The 25,435-nt window shown below is 35.4% G+C and overlaps 1 protein-coding gene across 4 annotated transcripts in view; it reads left to right on the top strand.

The window, feature by feature from the left end:
• The window catches only part of XKR9 (XK related 9), a 90,244-nt gene extending 70,406 nt beyond the window's left edge, over nt 1–19,838 (top strand). For all 4 annotated transcript variants that reach the window (XM_026495907.4, XM_048212671.2, XM_026495909.4 and 1 more), the window contains 2 exons: nt 9,997–10,217; nt 19,139–19,838. In XM_026495907.4, coding sequence (XP_026351692.1) covers nt 9,997–10,217; nt 19,139–19,767 — 850 coding nt within the window. In that variant the 3' untranslated portion in view covers nt 19,768–19,838. The remainder of the gene's footprint in view (nt 1–9,996; nt 10,218–19,138) is intronic.
• The last annotated feature ends 5,597 nt before the right edge of the window (nt 19,839–25,435 follow it).

The raw sequence follows: 25,435 nt of genomic DNA on the forward strand, positions 1-25,435 counted from the left end.
AAAAGTAAAAGAAACATATATAAGAGAATAAAAAATGGGAATTTTCAATAGAAGAGTAGGGAAAAGAATAAGGTAGTGCATAAAAAAGGAAATGGCATGTGGCTCTTAAATTGTGTGAAAGAAGCCCTTTTCATAATTTTTAAAAATGCTAATTAAAATTTTACAGACATATTGTCGCTTGCCAGATTGGCAAAAATCCAGGTGATAATATACTCTCTTGGAAAGGCATGGGAAAGCAGGTCTCTCATACTTTGTTGATGGTTGTATAGATTGCTACAATCCTTGTGGAGGGCAGTTTGATTATATTTCAAATGCATATACTTTCAGGCCAGAGGTTCCTCTTCTGGGAATTTATCATACTTGCATACATGTTAAATGGCATATGTACACAATTTTTAAGTCATAGCATTTTTTTTTTTTGTAAAAGTGAAAAAATGGAAACAGTTTAAATGTCTGCTGGTAGAGTTTATGGTACATCCAAGGCAATGGCATACATAGCTATTACAAAGGATGTTAAGTACTTTATGTACTGAAATGGAAAGATCTCCAAGATGTATTTTTTTTCTGTCCAAGTTTTTATTTAAATTTCAGCTAGTTAACATACAGTGTAATACTAGTTTCAGGTATAGAATTTAGTGATTCATCACTTACATACAACACCTAGTGCTCCCCACAAGTGCCTTCCTTAATACCCATCACTTGTTTGACCCATCTCCCTTGCCCACCTCCCCTCCAGTAAACATCAGTTTGTTCTCTATAGTTGAGTCTATTTCTTGGTTTGCCACTCTTTTTCTTCCCTATGTTCATTTGCTTTGTTTTTTAAACTCCACATTTGAGTGAAATCATGTGGTATTTGTCTTCTTTTGACTGACTTATTTCACTTAGCATAATACTCTATCTCTAAACACGTTGCAAATGGCAAGATTTCATTTTTTGATGGCTGAGTAATATTCCATTGTGTGTGTGTGTGTGTGTGTGTGTGTGTGTGTGTGTGTGTATAAATTTATATACATATTCTTTATCCATTCATCAGTCAATGGACATTTGGGCTTTTCCCATAATCTGGCTTTTGTTGATAGTGCTGCTGTAAACATCGGGGTGCATGTGTCCCTTAGAATCAGTGTTTTTGTATCCTTTGGGTAAATACGTTGTAGTCCAATTGCCGGGTTGTAAGGTAGTTCCATTTTTACCTTTTTGAGGAACTTTCATACTGTTTTACAGAGTGGCTGCACCAGTTTGCATTCCCACCAACAGTGTAAGAGGGTTCCCCTTTTTCCATATCCTCACCGATACCTGTTTTCTGTGTTAGTAATTTTAGCCATTCTGACTGGTGTGAGGTGATACCTCACTGTAGTTTTGATTTCCCTGATGGTAAGTGATGTTGAGCATCTTTTCATGTGTCTGTTAGGCATGGGTGATTCTTTGCAAAAATGTCTATTTATGTCTTTTGCCCATTTTTTAACTGTATTATTTGTTTTTTGGGTGTTGAGTTTGATAAGTTCTTTATATATTTTGGACACTAACCCTTTATCAGATATGTTATTTAGAAATATCTTCTCCCATTCCATAGGCTGCCTTTTAGTTTTGTTGATTGTTTCCTTTGCTGTGCAGAAGCTTTTTATTTTGATAAAGTCCCAATAGTTTACTTTTGCTTTTGTTTCCCTTGCCTCTGGAGACATATCTAGAAAGAAGTTTCTGTGGCTGATGTCAAAGAGGTTATTGCCTGTGTTCTCCTCTAGAATTTTGATAGATTCCTGTCTCACATTTATATCTTTAATCCATTTTGAATTTATTTTTGTGTATGGTGTGAGAAAGTGGTGCAGTTTCATTCTTTTCCATGTTGCTGTTCAGTTATCCCAACACCACTTGTTGAAGAAACGGTCTAAGAAGTATCTTTAAGTGAAAAGACAAGGTGCTAATAAGAAGTATCTTTAAGTGAAAAGACAAGGTGCAGACAGCAGGTATGATATGCTACAATCTGTGTAGAAGAACGTGGTGAAAGGCCTATATACTTGGTTATAACCTTGCTTGCAATGCATAAACAAACTCTAGAAGGGTACACATGAAACTAACAGTGAATTCTTGTGGTCATAGGGGAGGGTGGAAACTGGGTTGTTGGGTCATAGGAATGGGATGAAGTTTTTTCAGTGAATAACTTTTTAATTTTTGAATTATGTGAATATTTTGCCTGTTCAAATAATTAGACAAAAGGAAAAATTGAATTAGGTTGGCTGTTAGTGAAAAATGCCAGCTAAAGACACTTCCTTCTTTTTGTCTTTCTTTTTCTTTATCTTTGTATGTTACTGTAGGAAGTGGCAGAATACTGAGATAAATAGCGAGAAATAAGCAAAACTTAAAACAGTAAAAATGGGCCAAATTATCTCAGAGATTTTGGAGACCAAGTATAGAAAAACTTGAGATATACTAAATTATGGATTCATTTCCCTATGGGATAGCTAAATTGAGTTTGTGCTGGTAGATGAAAGACAAGGAATATCAACATGAATTATTTATTAGATATAAGTGCCTGTTGTTACTACGTGTGCTGTTAATGCTCAGGGGTCTGTGGAGAAGAACGTTTCATTTTCCAGAATATAAATTAGATGACACTTTTGCATTTCCATTTTATGTATGATTTGTGATAAAAACCTTTTTTCTTTGCCAAAGGAGACTTTCCTTTTGAGGGGTATATGAAAGACATTTGAATTGTTTAAAATATCGTTGTTATTTTTGCTCCTTTTAAATACATTGTAAAAAAAAAAGTTCAAATTGTATAAAATAGAGTACAAGGGGAGATGAGTCTCCTTTTCCCACAAATTCCTACTTCCTTCTTTTTAAGAGTTTCTTAAATAGGCATTAAACAGTTGAGCCCTCTTTCTTATTTATTTTCTATCTGAAACTCTTTAGAGAGAGGTCTTCTAGTAATGTTCAAATTTCCTAGGTTGCAGTATTTATGAAACTTTAGGATCTGGATCTTTTCTCGCAAACTCTAAATATTTGGGGATTTTCCTAGATATCTTATTGTTGATGATCTCTTATTTAATTTTGTTTTGGTCAGAAAACATACTTTGTATGATTACACTCTTCTTAAATTTATTGAGATTTATTCTAAGGCCCAGCATATAGTCTAATTTGGTGAATATCCATGTGCATTTAAAAGAATTTATAATTTACCATTGTTGAATCTAGTGTTCTATACATGTAAATTAGGATTATTAAGCTGTTATTAAAATCTTCTTATCCTTACTTTTTTTTTTTTTTAAAGATTTTATTTATTTATTTGACAGAGATAGAGACAGCCAGCGAGAGAGGGAACACAAGCAGGGGGAGTGGGAGAGGAAGAAGCAGGCTCATAGCGGAGGAGCCTGACGTGGGGCTCGATCCCATAACGCCGGGATCACGCCCTGAGCCGAAGGCAGGCGCTTAACCGCTGTGCCACCCAGGCGCCCCCTTATCCTTACTTTTATATTTTTTTTGGCCTTGTTTTTCTTTCAATTTCTGAGAGAGAAGTATTAAAATCCTCAAGTAAGATTATGGATTTGTCTTTTTCTCCTTTTATTTTTGACAATTTTTGCTTCAGGTATCTTAAACCTCCATTATTAGGTACATACAGATGTCTTCATGAAGAATTGATTCTTACATCGTTATGACATGACCCTCCTTTATCTCTGGTAATATTCCTTGATTTGAAGTCTCTTTTGTCTGAGATATTAATCTAACCATACCAACTATTTTTTGTAATTTTTTTCAAGCTTTCTGTTTGAAATTTGATCAAAAACGGAGTTTAAAAAGAGTCTCCTGCAAAGCACCAAAAGTGAATCTTGATTTTTTTTTTTATCCAGTTTAACAATCTCGTTCAGTTGAAGCGCTTAATCCATTTACATTTTGTGTGACTACCGAAATAGTTATCTTCTGGCTTTTGTTGTTTCTTTTTTTTTTTTTTTTTTAATATTTTATTTATTTATTTGAGAGAGAGAGAGAGACAGCCAGCAAGAGAGGGAACACAAGCAGGGAGAGTGGGAGAGGAAGAAGCAGGCTCGCAGTGGAGCAGGGAGCCTGATGCAGGACTCGATCCCAGGACCCTGGGATCATACCTTGAGCCAAAGGCAGACGCTTAACAACTGAGCTACCCAGGCGCCCCAGGCTTTTGTTTTTTCTGATGAGAAGTCAGTTAACATTCTTTTTGTTTCCCAGGATGGAATATATCTTTCTTCTCTACTTTTGAGATTTTCTTTTTATACTTGATTTTCAGCAATTTGAGTATGATGGGCCTATGTATGTTTCGTTTGTATTTTTACTGTTTGGATTCTTTGAACTTTTTGGATCTGTATGTTGTTTTTGATCAAATTTAGAAAATATTTTTGAGCCGAGATGCCCTTCAACAGATGAATGGATAAAGATGTCGTCCATATGTACGATAAAATATGTAAAGCCATGAGAAATGATGATTACCCAACATTTGCATCAACGTGGTTGGAACTAGAGGAGATTATGCTAAGTGAAATAAGTCAGAGAAAGACAATTGTCATATGGTTTCACTTATTTGTGGAACATAAGAAATAGTAGGGAGGACATTACTAGAAGGAAGGAAAAAATGAAGAGGGGGAAAACAGAGGGGGAGATGAACCATGAGAGACTATGGACTCTGGGAAACAGACTGGGTTTTAGAGGGGAGGTGGGTGGGGGTATGGGCTAGCCCGGTGATGGGTATTAAGGAGGGCAGGTATTGCATGGAGCACTGGGTGTTATACACAAACAATGAATCATGGAACACTACATCAAAAACTAATGATGTGCTGTATGGTGACTAACATAACATAATAGTAATAAAAAGAAAGAAAGCTAAAAAAATATTTTCGGTTAGTATTTTGTCAAGTTATTTTATTTTATTTTTTGCCCCATCATCTTTCTTTTTCTTTTGGGACTTGTGTACACCTGTGTTATCAAGATTCTGCAAATCTTTTTCCCCAGTTTTTTTTCTCTGTGCTTTAGTTTGTTTGCTAATTTCAACATCTGAGTCATCTGTGGGTGTGCTTCTATTAACTGATATTTTTTGTTAACTGATTTTCCTCTGTATAAGTCACCTTTCCCTGTTTATTTGCATGTCAAGTTATTTTTTATTGTGTAGTCAACATTGTGATTGAGACTTTGTAGAGACTGGTTTCTGTTAACTTCCATTGAAGAAAAAGCAGATGTTAAATTATTGGCAGATTGCCTTGTGTTACAGAGGCTTGGTTTAGGTTTTGTTAAGGAAGGTGTATTTTGATTTTGTCCTTAGTTCAAGAAAAAATCTCTTAGACCTGAAATACAGTCTTTACTCTTAAAGCATGTCTCTTTTGGGGTTTCAGTGGAATGCCTGAAGTATCTACCAAGCACCTCTAATTTGGCGGAACTCAAACTCTAGACTCTTCCTTGTGGTAGACAGCTGCTAAAATCTTTGTTTAGATTCTTTCTGGCCGTTTTTCCTCAGTTCCTTGGAGTCTCATCCCACACAAACATAGTAAGTGGTCAACCAGGTATCTGAGGAGAGTATATGCCGATTTGGGGGTTCTCTACTCTGTGGCTCCTCTTTCCTGAGATTCCCCCCCCCCTTAATTTCTAACCATTCTGTCAGATTCAAACCTAGTCCTTTGATTCTTTGGGCCAGTAATATTTTAATTTTCTGCCTGAGCTATATCTGCTTTGTGCCCTTTGGGCTATGGGATGTCTTCAGAGGAAAAGCAAGATAAATGTGTATCTCATACAGTATGATGCCCTTTTTTCAAGGGTTGAATGCCCTCTTGTTTCTTCCTACTTTTGGTTCCTCTTTTGTGCTTTGTTTTATGTTTTGTTTAGAATTTATTACTGTCATCGGTAGGAGGATTAGCCTGATACAAAGTAATCCATCAATAGTGGAAGCTGGTGCCTTTTTATCTCAAATAAAAGAATATGTTATGACAAAATATGATAAGAAAGCTCCCTTTGTTCTTTTTCCTTTGGCTTCTTAATCATTTATTCCATAAAACTGAAACAATATCTTATTGACGAAAAAATTATGTTCATACTCCCTTTTCCCATGAAGTTGTCCTTTAGATAAGCAGAACTTTGTATAGATTTTCCATTAATTGCTATAGAATTGGAAAGATTGCTCTCTAAAGTTACTGGAAATTTTAATGTGAACATCTGTAAACAGCTCTGTTTTTTTGTTTAAGAGTCACCTATATGGTACTTAACAAGTGCCAGGTACTGGTCTAAGCATTTTACATGTATTAACTTTCCTCACCACAATTCAGTAAGGTGAATATGATGAATGCTTCCATTTTTCAGATGAGGACACTCAGGAACAGAGAGGTTAAGCTAGGAAGTGATGGAGCTGGGGTTTGAACTCAGGCATTCTGGCTTTATTAGAATTTGTATTCCTAGTCACTGTGCTTTGCTGCCTTTCCCACTCTATGCTGTGGGTTTGTACCTGTTAATATTTGTGAAAAGTTTATAATCTACTTTAGGAACAGGAACCTCATAGTGTATTACATAATAGTATTACATAATATATATATGGGACCTTCCTATTGTGCCAGATGCCGAGGAAAGACTCAAACACAACTTTCCCTATAAATCTCACCTATAAATCCTAGGGAGTGTTCATCATTTTTTTATTCTGTACTTCTACAACACAGTATTTACATTTCTATTGAGTAGTTATTTCTTCTGCCTTGTATTGCAGCTAATAGTTTACAGGCTTGAACTTCCTATCAGGTTGTAAAGTCATTGAAGGTGGAGATCACACCTTCATCATTTTTGTAGACTTCCTGCCTTGGCATCTAACCCACAATGAATATAATAGACCATGTTATTTAAAACTGTGATAAAAATATAGATCTTTTAAAAATTATTTATATTCAATTTAGTTAACATATACTATATTATTAGATCCAAGGGTAGAATTTAGTGATTCATCAGTTGCGTATAACACCCAGTGCTCATTATATCAAGTGTCCTACTTAATGTCCATTACCCAATTACCCCATTCCCCGCCCACTTCCCCTAAAAATATACTTCTGTTTGCCACATAATGAATCTTTGTATATCCATTTTTGTATATATCTTGCTTAAAATAGGAATATCTTACATTTTTGTTTTACTTCCAACTTTTCAAAATTCTTTCCTATCTACGTCTTTTTATCTTAATGGAAGAAATATGAGCTTTCATTTACTAATTCATTCAGTAAATATTTTCTGAGAACCTACTATGTACCAGCTATTGTTCTAGTTGGTTAGGATATAGCAATGAACAAAGCAAAGTCCCTGCTTTCATGTAGATTTCATTTTTATGAGGAGGTAAGATAAAAATAAATAATCTGTCAAGTGGCAATAAAAAAAACACAGGATAAAGAGAATATGGTGGAGAGTATTATTATTTTAGATGGTGTGATCTGGAAAGACTTCTGTGAGCAAGTGGCATTTGAGTAGAGATATGAATGAAGTTGAGTAAATTTATAAATTTTTTTTAAATTTTCTATTTTTTTTAAAGATTACCCATTTATTTGAGAGAGAGAGAGCTAGAGCACACATGTGCAAGCAGGGGGAGGGAGAAGGACAAGTAGACACTGCGCTGAGTGCAGAGCCCCATGCAGGGCTTGATTCCATGACCTGAGCTGAAATCAAGAGTTAGATGCTCAACTGACTGAGCCACCCAGGCACCCCTTGAGTTTTCATTTTTTTAAGAAACTTTAATTTCTGTCAGCCTTATTTCCATTTTGTTTAAGAGTTTGTGGAAGAGCAGCTTAAGACCACTCAGTAGTTGTTCCTACCTATTTAGTGGCCTGAGCAGTGGGAGCTGCAGACCAGTCTTCAGTGGCCGGCTGAACACTCCAGTCTTCAGTAGGGAACTGCTAAATAGGCACCAAGGACCCCTGCATGCCTTTAGACCAGTCAGCTATTTCAGGTTGAAAGTGGTGAACTCAGGAGCTGGAGCAGTCCCTTCACCCTTAAATTCCTCCTTGGTCATAGCCTTTTTAGCAACAGTGTGCTCTTTTTTTTTTCCTCCCAATCTTTTCAGAATCTCTGTAGAAGTAGAGATCAGGCATGACCTCCCATTTGTATTCATGGGAGATGGTGCCATGCATGTGCATAACTTCCTGGACCAGCATCTACCACATCAGACCCAGAAGAGTTCCAGGCAAGGAGACTAGCAAAGATAAATGCCTTTAAGTTGGGAAAAACAGCAAGAAGGGTATATTGAATGTGTGAGGAAAATGAGATGGAAAGGTAGTGGGGATATTGTGTGTGTAAGGCAGATTATGAAGGACCTTTTAAATGGTAAGGACTTTGGGTTTTATTCTAAGTTTGATGGAACAAAATGTTCATTGGAACATTTTGAGCAGAGTGACATCTGAATTATGTTTAACAGGTTCAGTCTAGACGCTATGTACAAAATAGGATGCATAGGGAGCAGGAGTAGAATCAAAGACCAGTTATGAGGCTACTGAAGTAGTCTAGACCAGAGATGTTGGCTGCTTAAATTAGGACTGAGGCAGTAGAAGTGATGATGTGTGATGTGTTCAGTTTTGGATATATTTGAAGATAAAACCAGAACCAAGAGAACCTGCTGAGGAATTTTTTTTAGGGTATGAGAAAAAAAAGGAGCTGGAAACTATTTCCATGTTTTTGGTTTGAGCAACATGGTGAATGTTAGTACCATTTACTGAAATGGGAAACATTGACAGAAAGGGCCAAATGAAATAAGGTATATATCACTGCCTTTATTTTATATATGAGGAAACTGAGGAATAAAGAGTTTTTAAAAAAATTTTTATTTTTTATTTATTTATGTGACAGAGAGACAGCCAGCGAGAGAGGGAACACAGCAGGGGAGTGGGAGAGGAAGAAGCAGGCTCCCAGAGGGGAAGCCCGATGTGGGACTCTATCCCGGAACGCCGGGATCACGCCCTGAGCCGAAGGCAGACGTTTAACGACTGCGCTACCCAGGCGCCCCAAGAATAAAGAGTTTTGATAAACTTTGAGCTAGACTCCGGGTTGCCTCGCTGCTAGCCCCAGATGTCTTCTAAATAAGTGTCTCAGTATGTTTTATTATTAGTTTTACTTGTATGATGATAACTCATGTTCATTTTAAAATTCTTTAAAGAAGAGCCTGAGCAACTATCTTGTAGTTAAGATAAATTGCATGAATTGAAAATGCAATTTTTCTTTCAGAAAGTAGTGGTTTAGACTAGGAATCATAAGATCTAAGTTTGGAGTCTTGGTCTGCCCTTTACTTTTAGTTAATCCTTTACCATTCTCATCCTTAGTTTTCTCATTTGTGAAATTGAAATAATACCTACTCATCTCTCATAATTACTATGAAGATGAATTGAGATCCTGTATGCTTAACAGTGCTAGCATACAGTTCCTATCAAATATGCAATTAAAGTTTATAGAGTGTTTTTTTTTAAATTTTTAAAACTCATTTGAGAGAGAGAGAGAGTGTGCACGTGAGCAGGGAGAAGGGTCGAGGGAGAGAGAGAAGCAGACTCTCTGCTGAGCAGAGTGCCCAATGTGGGGCTGGATCCCAGGATCAGGACCTGAGCCAAAGGCAACTGCTGAACCCACTGAGTCACCCAGCTGCCCCAAAGTTTATGGAGTTTGAATTGCAATAAAGCCACCATGAGATATTCACAGAGTTGAAAGAAATTTGTAGTGGAGAAAGTATGTGGGAAAAGTGTGTATTATTTTTTTTTAAGATTTTATTTGAGAAAGCATGCACGTGTACGCATGAGTGGGGAGAGGGGCAGAGGGACAAGCAGATTCCCCTCTGAGCAAGGAGCCTGACTCAGGGTTTGATCCCAGAGATCATGACCTGAGCTGAATGAAGTCAGACTCTTAACCGACTGAGCCACCCAGGCACTCCAGAAAATTCTGTACTTATTAAATACATGTTACTTTTCCCAAAATTATTATATATATTAATATACATGTTATAAAGAATATTTTACTGAAGATAAATGTTTGTGTTTACAGGTATTGGTTTGCCTTGAAAAAGGGTTATCACGTGGCTTTCAAAAATAGCAGCAAAACTGATAACTTTATGGAAGAACAAATTGATCCACATAAAGAAGTTATAGATAGAATGACTGATTTGAGCATGCTCAGGCTATTTGAGACCTACCTGGAAGGCTGCCCACAACTTGTTTTGCAGCTCTACACCTTTCTCGAACACGGTCAAGCAAATTTCAGTCAGTGTAAGTCTTTCTTAACACCCTGTGTTAAATGGATGCTCTGAGATCTTTATTTTCTTTAATTTTTTTGTTGGGAGGGGGGAAGGGAAAAGGGAGAGGGAGAAAGAATCTTTAAGCAGGCTCCACGCCCAGCATGGAGCCCAACGTGGGACTCAATCTCACAGCCCTAAGATCATGACCTGAGTCGAAATCAAGAGTTAAACGCTTAACTGACTGAGCCACCCAGGCACCTCTCAACTACACAATTCTTTGAAAGGTTTTAGAAGTTTTCTTACAGTTTTTTTTTCTTTTTAGAATTATTCATTTTTTAATTTTTTAAAATTTTTTTTAAAGATTTTATTTATTTATTCGACAGAGATAGAGACAGCCAGCGAGAGAGGGAACACAAGCAGGGGGAGTGGGAGAGGAAGAAGCAGGCTCCTAGCGGAGGAGCCTGATGTGGGGCTCGATCCCATAACGCCGGGATCACGCCCTGAGCCGAAGGCAGACGCCCAACCGCTGTGCCACCCAGGCGCCCCAAGAATTATTCATATTTTTAAAAAGAAGTATACTTATGGAAATATCAGAAAGTATATGTAGATATATTGTCTCCCTCTCCCTTCTTCCCATTCCTTCTTTTGTCTGCCCAGAAAGGAAACTATTATTAACAGTTTTTTACTGATTCTTTCTGAAAAATTTTTAAAAGCCTATATGCTTTTTTCCCTCTTTTTTTCTTTTACAGAAATGGTAACATAAAAATTGTCTCTGTTTTTTGTACTTAACAGTATATCTTGGAGATTTATCCATATCAGTACAGAAAGAACTCCTTCAGTCATTTAATTATCTGCATAGTATTACAAGTTATGGATGTACCATGATTTATTTAATAAGCCCCATATTTATGTTAATTTAGAATGTTTCTAATATTTTACTCTTGTAAAAAAATGCTGCAATGAGTAATCTTATGCAGGAATCATTTTGTGTGTGTGAATTATATCCATAGGGTAAATTCCCAATTGAATCATTGGGTGAAAGTGCAAATGCCACAAAATAGTGAAAATTTTGTAAGTTGGTCAATATATTGCTCTTCTATGGCAGATTTCCTCATTAGGGTAAAGTGTTCATTTTTTAAGGACAGTTGGTATTTTCATTAAAAAACCTTTTTAGGTATTTAATTTGAGATGTTAAAAAAAAAAAACTATTTGCTAAATAATAGCCCCAGTTTTCATTAATGACTCTGGTTCTGTGTACATTTGGATTCATCTCAGAGGAACAAATTATCATTTTCCCTGGAGTTCCTTCTGTGCTAGAGTCACCTGTGAGATCAGTTCATTCCCTCAAGCAGTCTTCCTGTTTCCAATTTGTTGTAAACTTCTAGACTGTAGTCCTAATATTTTTGCCTTTACTTTGATTGTTAGTAATACATCGAAGAGAACGTAGTTATGAGACCTTTTTTTCCTTGTGATTCAAAGATTTTGTGGGCTTGGACCTAAAAGAAGTTGAGGTGTTAGTTAAAAATAGCAAAAAATGAGAAATCTAATTATAGGCTGTTAGTATAAAAAATGGTGTATCCCCTAGAAATAGTATTTATAGATAACTTTTAATGACATAGGAAATTAATTCTAAAATAAAACTTAGGCAAAAAGTTTGTGATATTTTCTATCATATTTTTTTTTTCTTAAAAAACTTTGGTCAGTTTTATTAAAGAAAAATTTGCGTGATTTACTATTCACCAGTCTGTTCTGTCATGCTTCTAATGATATTAGAATCACCTGGATCAGTGATAGCCAGTGTCATACTCTATAGTATTTCCCACATGCAGGGCCAATTCAATATTATTGCCACTGTAGTGATGGACACCGGTTTTGGACAACATGGTGTAGTATTCTATTTTAGATTTCTTTGAGGCCGGGCAGTTGTTGGCGAGGATGACCAGTTTCGCTTTGCTGTGTCTGATCGTTTTCAGAGTTGGCTTGTACCCCAGCCTGTACTTTCCATCTTTGTAGTGAGTTGAAACCTAGAGTTGACTGACTCCAGCGACTTTTTCATCTTCTTTGAGGCCACCGTCTTGTTGTCTTAGATGTGGGACAGTCCCAACCAAAAGCAGCTGCCAAAAAGGTCAGAAGAAAGAAAGGAAAAAGTTCCCACAATGCAGAGCTGTTCACTGCCAAATTTTCTATCATACTTTTAAGGATGCAGAGAAATTATTATATAAAATGTCTGGAAGAAGACATGCAAAAATATCAACTGTGGCTGCTTCTGGGTATTAGGATTATGAATGATTTTATTTCATCTTCTTTAAGGTTTCCTGAATTTGAAAATTTTCTATGATACTCATATTGTTTTGACAATCAGGAAGAGTAAAATGTAAAAAAAATCAGGTTATATATAGCAGTACTTTAGAAGACTGAACATATTCTTTTTTCTTTGCACTTTCCTGAAATTATACTAAAAAGGAGAGTAAAGGAGTAAAAACAGTATAAACCCACAAGGACAAAGAGAGTGCCGAGTAGAATAGCAGATTAGAATATCAACAAATGGGGGCGCCTGGGTGGCACAGCGGTTAAGCGTCTGCCTTCAGCTCAGGGTGTGATCCCGGTGTTATGGGATCGAGCCCCACGTCGGGCTCCTCTGCTATGAGCCTGCTTCTTCCTCTCCCACTCCCCCTGCTTGTGTTCCCTCTCTCGCTGGCTGTCTCTATCTCTGTCGAATAAATAAAAAATCTTTAAAAAAAAAAAAGTCATTCCTTTCCTTTAAAAAAAAAAAAAGAATATCAACAAATGTTTAGAAGATGGAAAGCGATGGAAAACAGATTATTTAGATAAATTCTACCACTGAAAGGCATTTGAATTAATCCTCTCTCTGAATTAATCATCAAATTAAAAATCAAATAATAATTATTTGAATTAATTGTCTCTCTGAAAATGTAAAATAATTGGATATTTTCAAAAGTCTTCATAAAACCATAAAACAATCTGATATGAGAGGCCAAAATATACGTGAAAGTGGGAACACAGCAGGGTTAGGTAGGACTCTGAAGGCATTTATACGTGGAGAGATTGTGGTTTTTTTTTTTTTTTTTTTTTACTAAACCTATAAATAGCAGATTCAGTTTTGATAGCTTCCAGTGTGTGGACTGAAGACAAAACTCAGTCCTCATAAGGGAGGGATGTCTGATAGCGAGTTCTAATCTGTAAAGCTGGTACTCCAAAAGGCACCCTCGTCAGGGCAAAAGTGTGAAGTTACCTAAGTCATTATCTGCTTTCAAGAGATAGCAAAGATTATCGCCTTGCTGCTGAGTAGAACAGGGAAACATAACAGTATAACAATTTTGCAATCAAAATTTTCATCTTTAGCTCAAATAACAAAACAAAAAACCCAAATACAAACTAATAAAAGCCAGGCTATGAATATAGTTTAAAGTGGTCCCAGACTGATAGTGACCCTATCAATTTGGCTCAAACAAGTATAAATCCTCCCTGGAGGAATTCACTTTCTCTTAGACCTCAAGTAATTTTCACAAATAGTTTTCCAAGGAAAATGAATGGTTTACAGTAATTTATAGCACCAAAAGAAATAAGGCATTATGAGTAAGAATAGCAGAAATAGAAAAAAATTAGTAAGCCTTTAGATATTGGAAATTAACAGTTGCAAAGTATAAGATATGCATCCTATTTTGTTGAAAGAGGTAAATGATGAACTTAAAAATATGGAATAGGAAACTATAAAAAATGAATTGTATATTTGAAAAAGAAGAAAGAATTTATGAGCATGAAAAAATTTAAAAGTTGAAATTAAAAACTTAGCAGATAAGACATAACTGTATAGACAGTGATTCAATGCTACATCAGAAGGAATTATTCAGATTATACTTTGAAAGAGTATGAAAGAGATATTAAGAGTCATGGAAGGTGGGATGAGAAGGTCTAATATACATCTGAGCAGAGTCTGTGAAGGACAGGAGAGAAAGAATGGAACAGAGGTAATATTGAAAAGTTAATGGCTGAAAAAATTTCAGAAATGACAAGAGTCACCTACCCACAGATTCAGGAAGCCCTTCATCTCACAAGCAACCAAGTAGAAAGAAATCCATGCCTTAGCATATCACTACTCAAGGAAATTCCAAAGAATGTACTTTATACAGAACAGAGGAATATTCCAAGAAGGAATAAAGAGGAAGGAAAATAGTAAATGTGTGGGTAAATCTAAATGAAGATTGACTGTAAAATAAAAATAATACTATGTGGTTAAGAAAAAGATAGAAGGAAAGTATGACAGTGATAACATGTAAGTCTGGTAGAAGATAATAGAATTAGTGTTTTAAATTCCCTGTATAGTCCAGAAGAAAGGTAAAGCAAAGGTGGATATGGGTTTTTTGAAGTGTAAAACTAAAACATTTAGAGAGACCCTGTTTAAGAAAAAGAATATAATATGAAAACAAGTTACATATTGTGTTAGTCTGTGTAGGCCGCCATAACAGAATTCTACAGCTTAACCCTCAGAAATACATTTTCTTAAAGTTCTGGATACTGGAAGTCTAAGATCAAGGTGCCAGCAGAGTTGGTTTCTGGTGAGCACTCTCTCCTTGGGTTGCAGATGGCCATCTTATTGCTGTGTCCTCACATGGCCTTTCCTCTGTGTATGGAGAAAGATCTCTGGTGTCTCTTCCTCTTCGTATAAGGACACCAGTCCTATCAGACTTGGGCCCTGCCCTTATGACCTTATTTAACTTTAATTACCTCTTTAAGGCACTATTTCAAAGTAGAGTCACATTGGGGGTTAGGGCTTCATCATGAATTTTGGGGGATTACAGTTCAGTCCATAGAAGGTATGAAAGTAAACATTTAAAAAAAATAAATTACAGTAAATTACGGATATAAAAAAGCTGACAAATAACACAAATTTTACAAGAAGAAAAGTAATATATTATTTTGACACTATTTTTTTTGGCTGCATACTGATTGACTTGATTTGATAATTTTATAATTTTATAGAGAGACTAGAAAAATTCAATCTTTTTTAGCATAGTTGATTGAAATTTGTTTTTTATTTTAACTTAGAAAAGCTTCTTTCACCTTCACGAATTATTAATATCCTGTATATTTTTTGGATTGTTGTTAAGTTTGGAAAAACACTGGCAGTTTCTTTAGTAATGTGCTGTAAGATCAGAATCACATTTTTTTGATGAAGTAACTAATTTTCAATACTGTTTTCAACACTAGTTTATTATTGATGTCTCATTTAGTAATATATTGGTAGTCTTAGGTTTTCACCACTGGTGTCAGTAATGTCAACTCAGAAAGAAAAAAATCAGTAATTTGACAAGGTCATTTCAGACTGAAAGAAATACATAAGCAAAGATGTGGTTTGGTAAAGACAAGGGATTCAGTTTGGATAGAGTATGGTTTGATGTTATGTTAGCTAAATGATCAGAAAAATATATTAAAGCCAGTAGATGAGTGGGAAATGGGAAATAGTGTCAAACTAATAATGTCAACTGGATAAGGCTAGACCATTATGTCTTAATGTTAAGTAATCAAAGGCCTGTTGATGGCAATATAGTGAAGAAACTGCGGAGAATCTCAGCTCTGTGACTTAGTAAGATCTTAATTATTTAAACAGATCTTATAAACATATCCCTCAAACCTAAACTAAATGTATTCTCAACTCAGTTTCCCTTAGAGCTCCAAAATGACCACAGCCACTTCAACACACCAAGGCAAAATATAAGAGAGAGTAAGTAGGAGTAGTGACAGGGCATTTAATCAACTGCATTTAAAATATCCTATTTTCCCAGGGTGCCTGGGTGGCTCAGTCCTTAAGCGTCTGCCTTTGGCTTTGGGTGTGATCCCAGGGTCCTGGGATCAAGCCCTGCATTGGGCTCCCTGCTCTGCTGGGAGCCTGCTTCTTCTTTTCCCACTCCCCCTGCTTGTGTTCCTTCTCTCGCTGGCTGTGTCTCTTTCTGTCAAATAAATAAAATCTTTAAAAAAATATATCCTATTTTCCCAAATCTTATAAAAATATATGACAGAATGAACACATTACTAGGGCTTTGCTGGCTTGGAAGGAACTTGGGCAAGTGTGAGTCCCTGAAATTTAAGCTTCATTATTTTTGTTATAAATTCCTCTATAAGGAAAAACATTAATGTAGAACTTTGAGATATTAAATATGCATGTTGTGGGGCGTCTGTGTGGCACAGTCGTTAAGTGTCTGCCTTCGGCTCAGGGCGTGATCCCGGCGTTATGGGATCGAGCCCCACATCAGGCTCCTCCCCTATGAGCCTGCTTCTTCCTCTCCCACTCCCTCTGCTTGTATTCCCTCTCTCGCTGGCTGTCTCTTTCTGTCAAATAAATAAATAAAATCTTTAAAAAAAATAAATAAATATGCATGTTGTGGTTTCTAGCAAAACCACCAAAGAATAAAACAGCGTATCACCGAAGCATGTGGGTTATTAGATTGAAAGGGTGAATAAAAATGGCCATACTGAGCCCATCATTATAACATTCAGAGAAGCAAGGATAAAGATCATATTCTATAAGATGTGAGAGAAACTGAATGGCACTGAAAGTCTTAACTGTTATACTTGAGATTAGGGCTTATAGAGCAATGACTTTAAAGTTTCAATGGAAAATATTAAAAAAAAATTTTTTTAAAGGTTTTTATTTATTAGAGAGTGCACGAGCCGGGTGGGGGGTACAGGGGTAGAGGGAGAGGAAAGGGAGAAGCAACGCCCCCCCAACCCCCCTTGCTAAGCAGGGAGCCTGATGTGGAGCTAGATCCCAGGACCCCTGATCCAAGCAGAAGGCAGATGCTCACTGACTGAGCCCCGAAAATATTTTTAACTCACTTGCTTTATTTTTTTTAAGGTTTTATTTATTTATTTATTTATTTATTTATTTATTTATTTATGGGACGGGGGTGGTGGGGGAGGAGAGAGAGCACACGGCGGGAGGAACAGAGGGAGAAGAACAAGCAGACTCCACGCTGAGGATAGAGCTGACTCCGGGCTTGATCTCAGGACCCTAAGATCTTGACCTGCGCCAGAATTAAGGGTCAGATGCTTAACTAGCTCAGCCACCCAGGTGTCCCACATTTTTTAGCTTTCAATTCTGTTTCTAGCAAGACTTGTATATCAAATGTGAAGGTAGAATGAAGACATTTTGAGACATAATCGTCTCAAAAATTTTTGCTTAGGTGCACCTCCTCTCAGGAATATCTGGAGAATGCTTGATCAAAACATGAGAATAAAGCAAGAAGGACTTAAGTGAAGGGAAATTCTGGGACGGCAAGAATCAAACCTTGAGAACAACCACCTTAGATCAATAGGATCCTATTCTTTAAAAAAAAAAAAAGAAAGGAACGAACCAATAGATGTGTATATAGGGGAGCTTTACTAATTAATAATTTGAAGATTTTCCTAAGAAATATTGATAGGATTATGAAAAACTAAGCATGTAAAGGAACAATGAATAGTTTTAAAAGAAAGGAAATATATCAATGTAATACCTGGCTGAGCAGTAAAAAAATCTGTACTTATGTAGTTATAATAAGGTAAACACCAAAAACTGACTTTTACCAAAAATATTGATGTTACTCTGGTGGCAGATGGAGGGAGAGGAAAATGCAAGGAAGGTGTGTATTTATGTGTGTATTTGCTAAATTTTCTTCTTTCCAAAGAGGAAATCAAGAAGCAGTGTCTAAAGCAGATAAAGTAAAAATATTTGTTTTAGTTAGAAATACAGCGATAAATGTCGGAAGAAATGCTAGAAGAGTTTTAGTAATTTCTTCTGGGAGTTGTGACTGAGAGGTGAGGCGGGATAGAGCTTAGTGACTTTTAAATTATATATATCTGTTAATTTGTTTTTGTTTATTTGTTCAATCATTATGCATATGTATTAGTTTGGTAGAAGTTAAAACTAAGTAGAGAAAAAAATCATAGGACAATTTAGGGGAAAGTAGTGCTTTAATTAAAATATGTTTGAATTAAAGAAGAAAGAAAAAAGTCCAGCTAATTGTATGGTCCAGAATGGAATATGCTAAAACCAGGAGCGTAGACAAAGCATTTAAAATCATTATAATCTTCTTCAATAGGTCAATTTATTTTGTCTGCCTTTTTATCCTAATATATAGACCTTCAATGAGACTAAATGGGAAGGAATAGCATTCTGTATTCTTCTTTAAATTCTTTCTAATCCTCTAATGTCTTTGCTTTCAGTTTTATAAAAGTTCCCAGCTTTGACAGTGGGGCTAATGGCATGCCTTTTCAAAGTAGTAATGAACTTCTGTTATTTGTTGGGGAAGAAAAGGAGTAAAGATGTCAAGTCTATAGAAATTTGTAAGTTTTAGAATATATTTATTTGATTCATCATCTAAAGAAATGGGAAATTTAGCTTGTAGATACTTATCCTTACATTAAATTTTCTGTTTAACTCCCTCTCTTCCTTCCTTCTTACTGCTGCCCCCCATTATGCTGTCTCTTGGTGAATTAAATATATGTTCAAGGTCAAAGCCAAAGAGACTGGAGAAGCTAGGACTGTAACTGTAGTCTCTTAGAGGACTTCCACAGTGTGCAGTTTCCATTATACCACTTGCTCAATAAAATTTGTACAGTGAATTTAATTAAAATCATATAAAGCAGTCTATAATAGCATTTAAGGACACCAACTTTGAAATCAGGCAGATTTAGTTGAGATCTCAACTCTCTGCAACTTGCTAGCTGTGTGACTTAAGTAATATGTGTATTTTCTAAGCATCAATTCTTCCATATGTAATATGGGAATATTAATATCTATTTCAAAGGATTAGATGAAAAAAATATATAAAGTACCTGACGTGTTTGTGGGTGTGTGTATATGCAGATAAAGTGTGTATGGCATATAGTAATTTAATATTGCTATTACTATTCCTATAACAGTATATCTATTTTTTATTTTTTGTTTTGTAGATGCAGCCATTATGGTTTCTTGCTGTGCTATTTCTTGGTCAACTGTTGATTATCAAGTAGCTTTAAGAAAATCCTTGCCTGATAAAAATCTCCTTAGTGGATTCTGTCCCAGATTCACATACCTCTTTTACAAGTTGTTTACATTATTATCTTGGATGCTGAGTGTTGTATTTCTTTTATTCTTAAATGTTAATATTGCATTATTTCTGTTGTTATTTCTTTGGTTTTTAGGAATATTGTGGGCATTCAAAAAGCAAACTCAGTTTTGTGCTTCTATAAGTATGGAATTCTTATACAGAATTGTTGTTGGATTCATTCTTACTTTTACATTTTTTAATATTAAGGGACAGAATACCAAATGTCCAATGTTTTGTTATTATATTGTAAGAGTACTGGCCACTGGGGGGATATTGGTTGTGTTCTGGGTTTCCCCAGTCTCTATTTTTAACTCAGACTATTTTATGTCTATCAGTATCACTATAGGTCTTACTCTTGTCCTTGGAATTATTTTTCTTATTGTTTATTATGGGACTTTGCACCCAAACAGAAATGAAGAAACAAAACCTGATGAAATTGATGGAAAAGCAGCTCAAAGAGATTGTAGAATGAAGTATTTTCTAATGGAATAGCTATTCATTTGTGAGATCTCTTTTCTTATTTTTTTTTGTTTCGTTGGTTAATAAAGAAAATGTTATGTGTATGTGTTCTTCCTTATTTTTGCCTTTAATTTGAGATCAGTTTTAGTATATTAACTATGAATGTGGGAGAGCATAGTAATATTTTATTATTTAAATTAATTTTTCATTTGGTTTTAAAGATCTTGGGTACTCAAATACATTTCCTTCTTGCCTAGTAGAGTTGCCAGCTTGAACCTGAATTGGAAGAAATGTTCTGGTTCCCCCAAATTAGAAGCCTGGAATTGAGCTTCCCTTCAACTTTTCCCTCGTTTGTTTGTTTGTTTCTTTTTTTTTTAATGTTCAGTTAGCCAGCATATAGTATATCATAAGTTTTTATTGTAGTGTTCAACGATTCATTAGTTGCATATAACACCCAGTGCTCATCCCAATACGTGCCATCCTTCATTCCCTCATTGTTTCTGAACTAAAACTAATGCTCGTGGAGAACTGCAAAGAGAGAAGAGCAGAAAGGTCATTTTTCTTCTATTTTGTTGATTCAGTGCATATATTTTGAGTTGGGGGCAGATTGAGTAAAGAAAAAGGGAAAAGAAGGGAAGAGGAAGAAGACAAAACATCAAGTTTACCATTTTTAAGTGTACAGTTTAATAGCAGTAACTAGCATTCACCTTGTTGTTCATCTCTATAACTTTTTCATCTTGCAAAACTGAGACTACTCCCATCGAACAACTTCCTATTTCCCTCTCTGTAGCTTCTGGGAACCACAGTTCTATTTTCTGTGTTTAATTAATTTGACTACTTTAGATACCTTATATAAGGGGAATCACAGAGTGTCTTTTTGTGACTGGCTCATTTCATTTAGCATATTGCCCACAGGTTCATCCATGTTGTGCCATGTGACAGATTTTCCTTCTTTTTTAAAGGCTGAGCAATACTTCGTTGTATGTATATGCCACATTTTCTCTGTTTATCCATTGCTGGGTTGCTTCTACCTCTTGGCTGTTGTGAGTAATGTCATTGTGAACATGGGTTTGCAAGTATTTCTCTGAGATCCTGTTTTCATCTCTTTTGGTTGTATACTCAGAAGTAGGATTGCTGGATCATATAGTAAATTATTTTTAATCTTTTGAGGAAACTCCATACTGTTTTTGATAGTGGCTGCACCATTTTACAATCCCACTAATGGTACCAGTTTCTCCACATCCTTAGCAACACTTGCTATATTTTGTATTTTTGATAGTGGCTATCCTAAAATGTGTGAGTTGATAATTCACAATAATTTTGATTTGCATTTCTCTATTAGTGATGTTAAGCATCACTAATGATGCTAGTGATGTTAGCCATTTGTATATCTTCTTTGGGGAAATGTCTGTATCTGATAAGGTGTTATTACCAGAATGTAGAAAGAATTATAGCTCAATAATAACAAAACTAAAACAAAGTGATTAAAAAAATAGGGAAAGGACTTTAAGTAACCAAATCATATATTAATGGTTTTCTGCATTATTCCTTATACTAAGTAATAAATTTTGGTCCTAGGAGTAAATAGGGAGGACAAGTGGATTAGGCTGAACTCCTGGAAATAATGAAGTTTTCCCATCAAATTCTCATATCTTTTTCAGTTTCTTACCCTTTCTTTCCCTTGGGTAGGGTCTTAATGAATGAGTCCTCAAAAGATAGCCTTCTCTAATACCAGGAGAAAAAATTTCCATTTCCACATTTAGTCTTATAACTTAATGTAAAACTGTAGCTTTCAGAATGAAGGGTAAACTTACTAGATATAATGCATTTCAACTATCAACCCTATTTGAAAGCAATAAGTAAATGTTAAGCACTAACTCTGTGCTCAGCTCTCTGCTAGGTTAGGTACTGTTGTGGGTACAAAACAAATGTATAATAGAGTTCTGTTCCTTGAAAAGGTTATCTACTGAAGCATTTATAGAAACTGACCATCTATCTTTCAGAATGTTTACTGTTTGTGATTTTCATTTTATAGTAAATGAAACAAAATATTGAATAACAGAAGGGTTATATTTATAGAGTATATAAACTCAATAAGATGTCTCCTGTGCTGCTCTTTGAGAAGGTTAGGTGGCATGGAAAAACTTTGCAGGAACTAGGGACTCTGCAGTTTCCTTTGGGCACCTGATCCTTGTAGTGTGAATCTCACTTATTGCATATCTCCCTATCTCTGCATGTTTGGTGGTATGTGTATATATTCACACACTGAGAGAGTGAAGATGGGAGAAGAAGTTAGGCTCACTTAGTAGCACTTTAATCAGAATCTTTGAGTCATTAAGGACAAAGACATTAAATAATAAAAAGAAAGTGCTTTTCATCCCTTTCTGAAGATTTAAATGTTTGTGTTATTTCCCTTTAGCATAGAGAATGTCTCTTAGCATTTTCTGTAGTTTAAGTTTGTTGCTGAGGTTTTTTTCTTTTATCTGAACATGTCTTTATTTTTCCTTCATTCTTATATTTCTGCTGGATATAAAGTTCTGGGTTGACATTCTCTCCCCCCCCCCGCCCCGCTTTATGCATTTTAAAGTTCATTCCACTGATTTCTGGCCTCCATCGTTTCTGATGAGAAGCTAGTGATCATTGAAGTCATTATCCCCTATATGTAATTTGTTGTTTTTCTTTGGCTGTTTTTAGATTTTACCTTTCATGTTTTGTTTGCAGTAGTTTGACTACTGTGTTTATGTTTGCAGTTTTTCTTTGTATTTTCCTAATTGAGGTTCTCTGAGCTTCTTCAATCTATAAATTTTAGTCTTTTACCATATTTAGAGAGTTTTCCGCCATTATTCTTCACATATTCTTACTATCATTTTGCCTCTCTTCTTGGACTCCGTTAACATATATGTTAGACTTATTGATGTTATCCCATACATTTCTGAGGGGCTTGTTCATTTTTTTCCAGTTTATTTATTTTTTTTGTTCTTCAATAGTTATTGGATTTATTTTCAAGTTCATTGACTTTTTCCTTCATCTTCAATCTACTGTAAGCTCATCTAATGGCTTTTTAAAAAATTTCAAAGATTTTATGTTTATGTTCTAGAATTTCCATTTCTTTAAATAGTTTTTATTTCTCTGCTAAAACTTTGTATCCTTTTTATTCATTATGAGTATATTTTCTTTTATATCCTTTATTGTAACTATAATAGATGTTTTAAAAATCCTTGTGTGTTAATTTCAATATCTGCGTCATCTCAGGTTTGGTCTTCATTGATTGCCTTTTCTTTTGAGCACAGGTCACATTTTCCTATTTCCTCATGTGTCTGTTCTAGCATGTTATGAATGATATATTTTAGATCTCTCTTGATCCTTTTTTTATTGAGAAGAATATAAATTTTTTTCTTTTAGCAGACCACTAACTTGAACTTCGAACTATAAAAAGTGTTTATTTGCTTAGCTTCAGTGTGCTGCTTGGATTCTGCCTCTCATATGTATAGTTCAGTGTCAGAGAATTAGGAAGACTTAATATATGGAATAAGACTTACTCTCTATTGGCCCTCTCAGATTTTCACCCTTACTTTTCAGCTACTGTGGTCACTCCATATTCTGTCTTCTGCACCTTAAGATTGCAGGTTTTCTGTGTTTTTGTACTCAGTATGTTGACTGGAGTCTGTCCTCACTCAGTGCCATTCTTACAAATGTTGACCTCTTCAATGTCTGCCTGCTTTTTTCCTCTCAAGTGCTTTCAGGTAGTTTTTTTTCTTATATTTTGTCCAGAGTTTATAGTGGTTATTTTTAAGGGCTTTGTGCAGTAGAAGCTACAGCCATCTTTTTATTAATCAATAATAGTTTCAGTACTCTGTAATATATGCCATCCTTTCTGGGTATTTGCTTAAACATGAGGTATAAATTCCTTTTATTTAACATTTAATCTTCCCTTATTATTACTTGCTTGACCCTCACAAAACCCCAGTAATATAGATATTATATTTTTCCACTACTCTTTAGCTGGGAAAAATATGCTTTTGGCAAGTTACTTGCCAAAAGATCAAATCTCATATTTTGTGACTTCTAGTTTACTTTCTGTAGAACCATGCTAACTTTATCTGATGAACAGATTAAGTGACCATCAGCAGCCTAGAGATGACTCTAAATTACACATGATTTAAAAATTATGAATTATTTACCCAAAACACAATTTTTAAAAAGTCTGGCTTAAATAGTTTTTGGCATATATTGCAATGGTGCACTGGGTGTTATACGCAAATAACGAATCATGGAGCACTACATCGAAAACTAAGGATATACTGTATGGTGACTAACATAACATAATAAATTATTTAAAAGAATAGATAGTTTTTGGTCTTAGCTCAGGATGTGGCTAAGGTTCTGTCACTGGTAGTTTGAATAATTCAATTAACAATATATATAATGGGAAGTAGCAATTTATGTAATGGAAAAATGGGTAGAAAATAATATGCATACATTAAAGAACTTGAATATTAAACTCCCCACACAAACCTGGATTGAATATTCAATTCATTGAACAAACATTTTTTCACTGATTTTATAGACAAGGAACAAATAGGTGGATCCTATATAGGTTAGATGTTTTGGTTAGTCAGCAAGCTCTTAAAATGAATTTTTAATATTCAGTGAATTTACTTTTATTCATTTTATCCTATCGTTTTCTATATCATCCAGTCATGGCTTTATAGCACTTTTAGGTCTCCCCAAATAAATGTAAGCTTTTCCTAGAGTATTCTGTGCATATAAAAGGCCTTTTGAAATTCAGAAAAAGCATAGGAATAATTATGAGCAATACTCATAAAAGAACACTCACATATACTGTATTAGGGTTCTTATATATGTAAGAGGAGATTTATTATAGGAATTGGCTCACGTGGTTATGGACATTGAAAAGTCCCATGATATGCTGTCTGCAAGCTGGAGAACCATGAAAGCCAGTGGTGTAATTCAGTCCAAGTCTGAAAGCCTGAGAATTTTGGGGCTATTGGGGTATTTACTGATCTGAATTTGAAAGCTTAAAGTCAGAGGTGCCAATGTCTGAGGGCAGGAAAAGATGGATGTCTTAGCTCAAGTAGAGAAAGAACAAATTTGCCCTTACTCTGCCTTTTTGTTCTATTTAGGCCCAATAGATTGGATGATACCTACCCACATTGGGGAGGACATTCGCTTTACTCAATTCACCAATGCAAATACTAATCCCTTCAAGAAACATCCTCACAGACAGACCAAGAAATAATGTTTTAGTAGCTATCTGGACATCCCTTAGTCTAGTCAAGTTGATACACAGAATTAATCATCACATGCACCTATCTGCATTCACGTTTACTTCAAATATGAGTAAAATGCTTCCCTTAGACTAGTGGTTCTCAAAGTTACTGTGCATCCAGAATCACCTGGAGGATACATTAAAACGGATTGCTGTGCACCATCCACAGTTTCTTTTCACTAGATCTTAGGTGGGGCTTGAAATTTGTATGACTAAGAAGTTCCCAGATGTTGCTGATGCTGTGTCTGCTTATGTGCTTTGAGAAGCCCTTGCTCACTTTCAAAGGCTAGGAATGCTGTTAATAACTAGTTTCAAAATTGCCACTAGAGGGCAATGGAACCATGGACAAATTGGATGTGCTGCTTAATAGGTTCCCTGGTTTATGCTATCAACTACAATATTCCTACAAGC

This window comes from Ursus arctos, unplaced genomic scaffold, assembly GCF_023065955.2.
Source record: "Ursus arctos isolate Adak ecotype North America unplaced genomic scaffold, UrsArc2.0 scaffold_6, whole genome shotgun sequence".
NCBI classification, from domain to species: Eukaryota; Metazoa; Chordata; class Mammalia; order Carnivora; family Ursidae; genus Ursus; species Ursus arctos.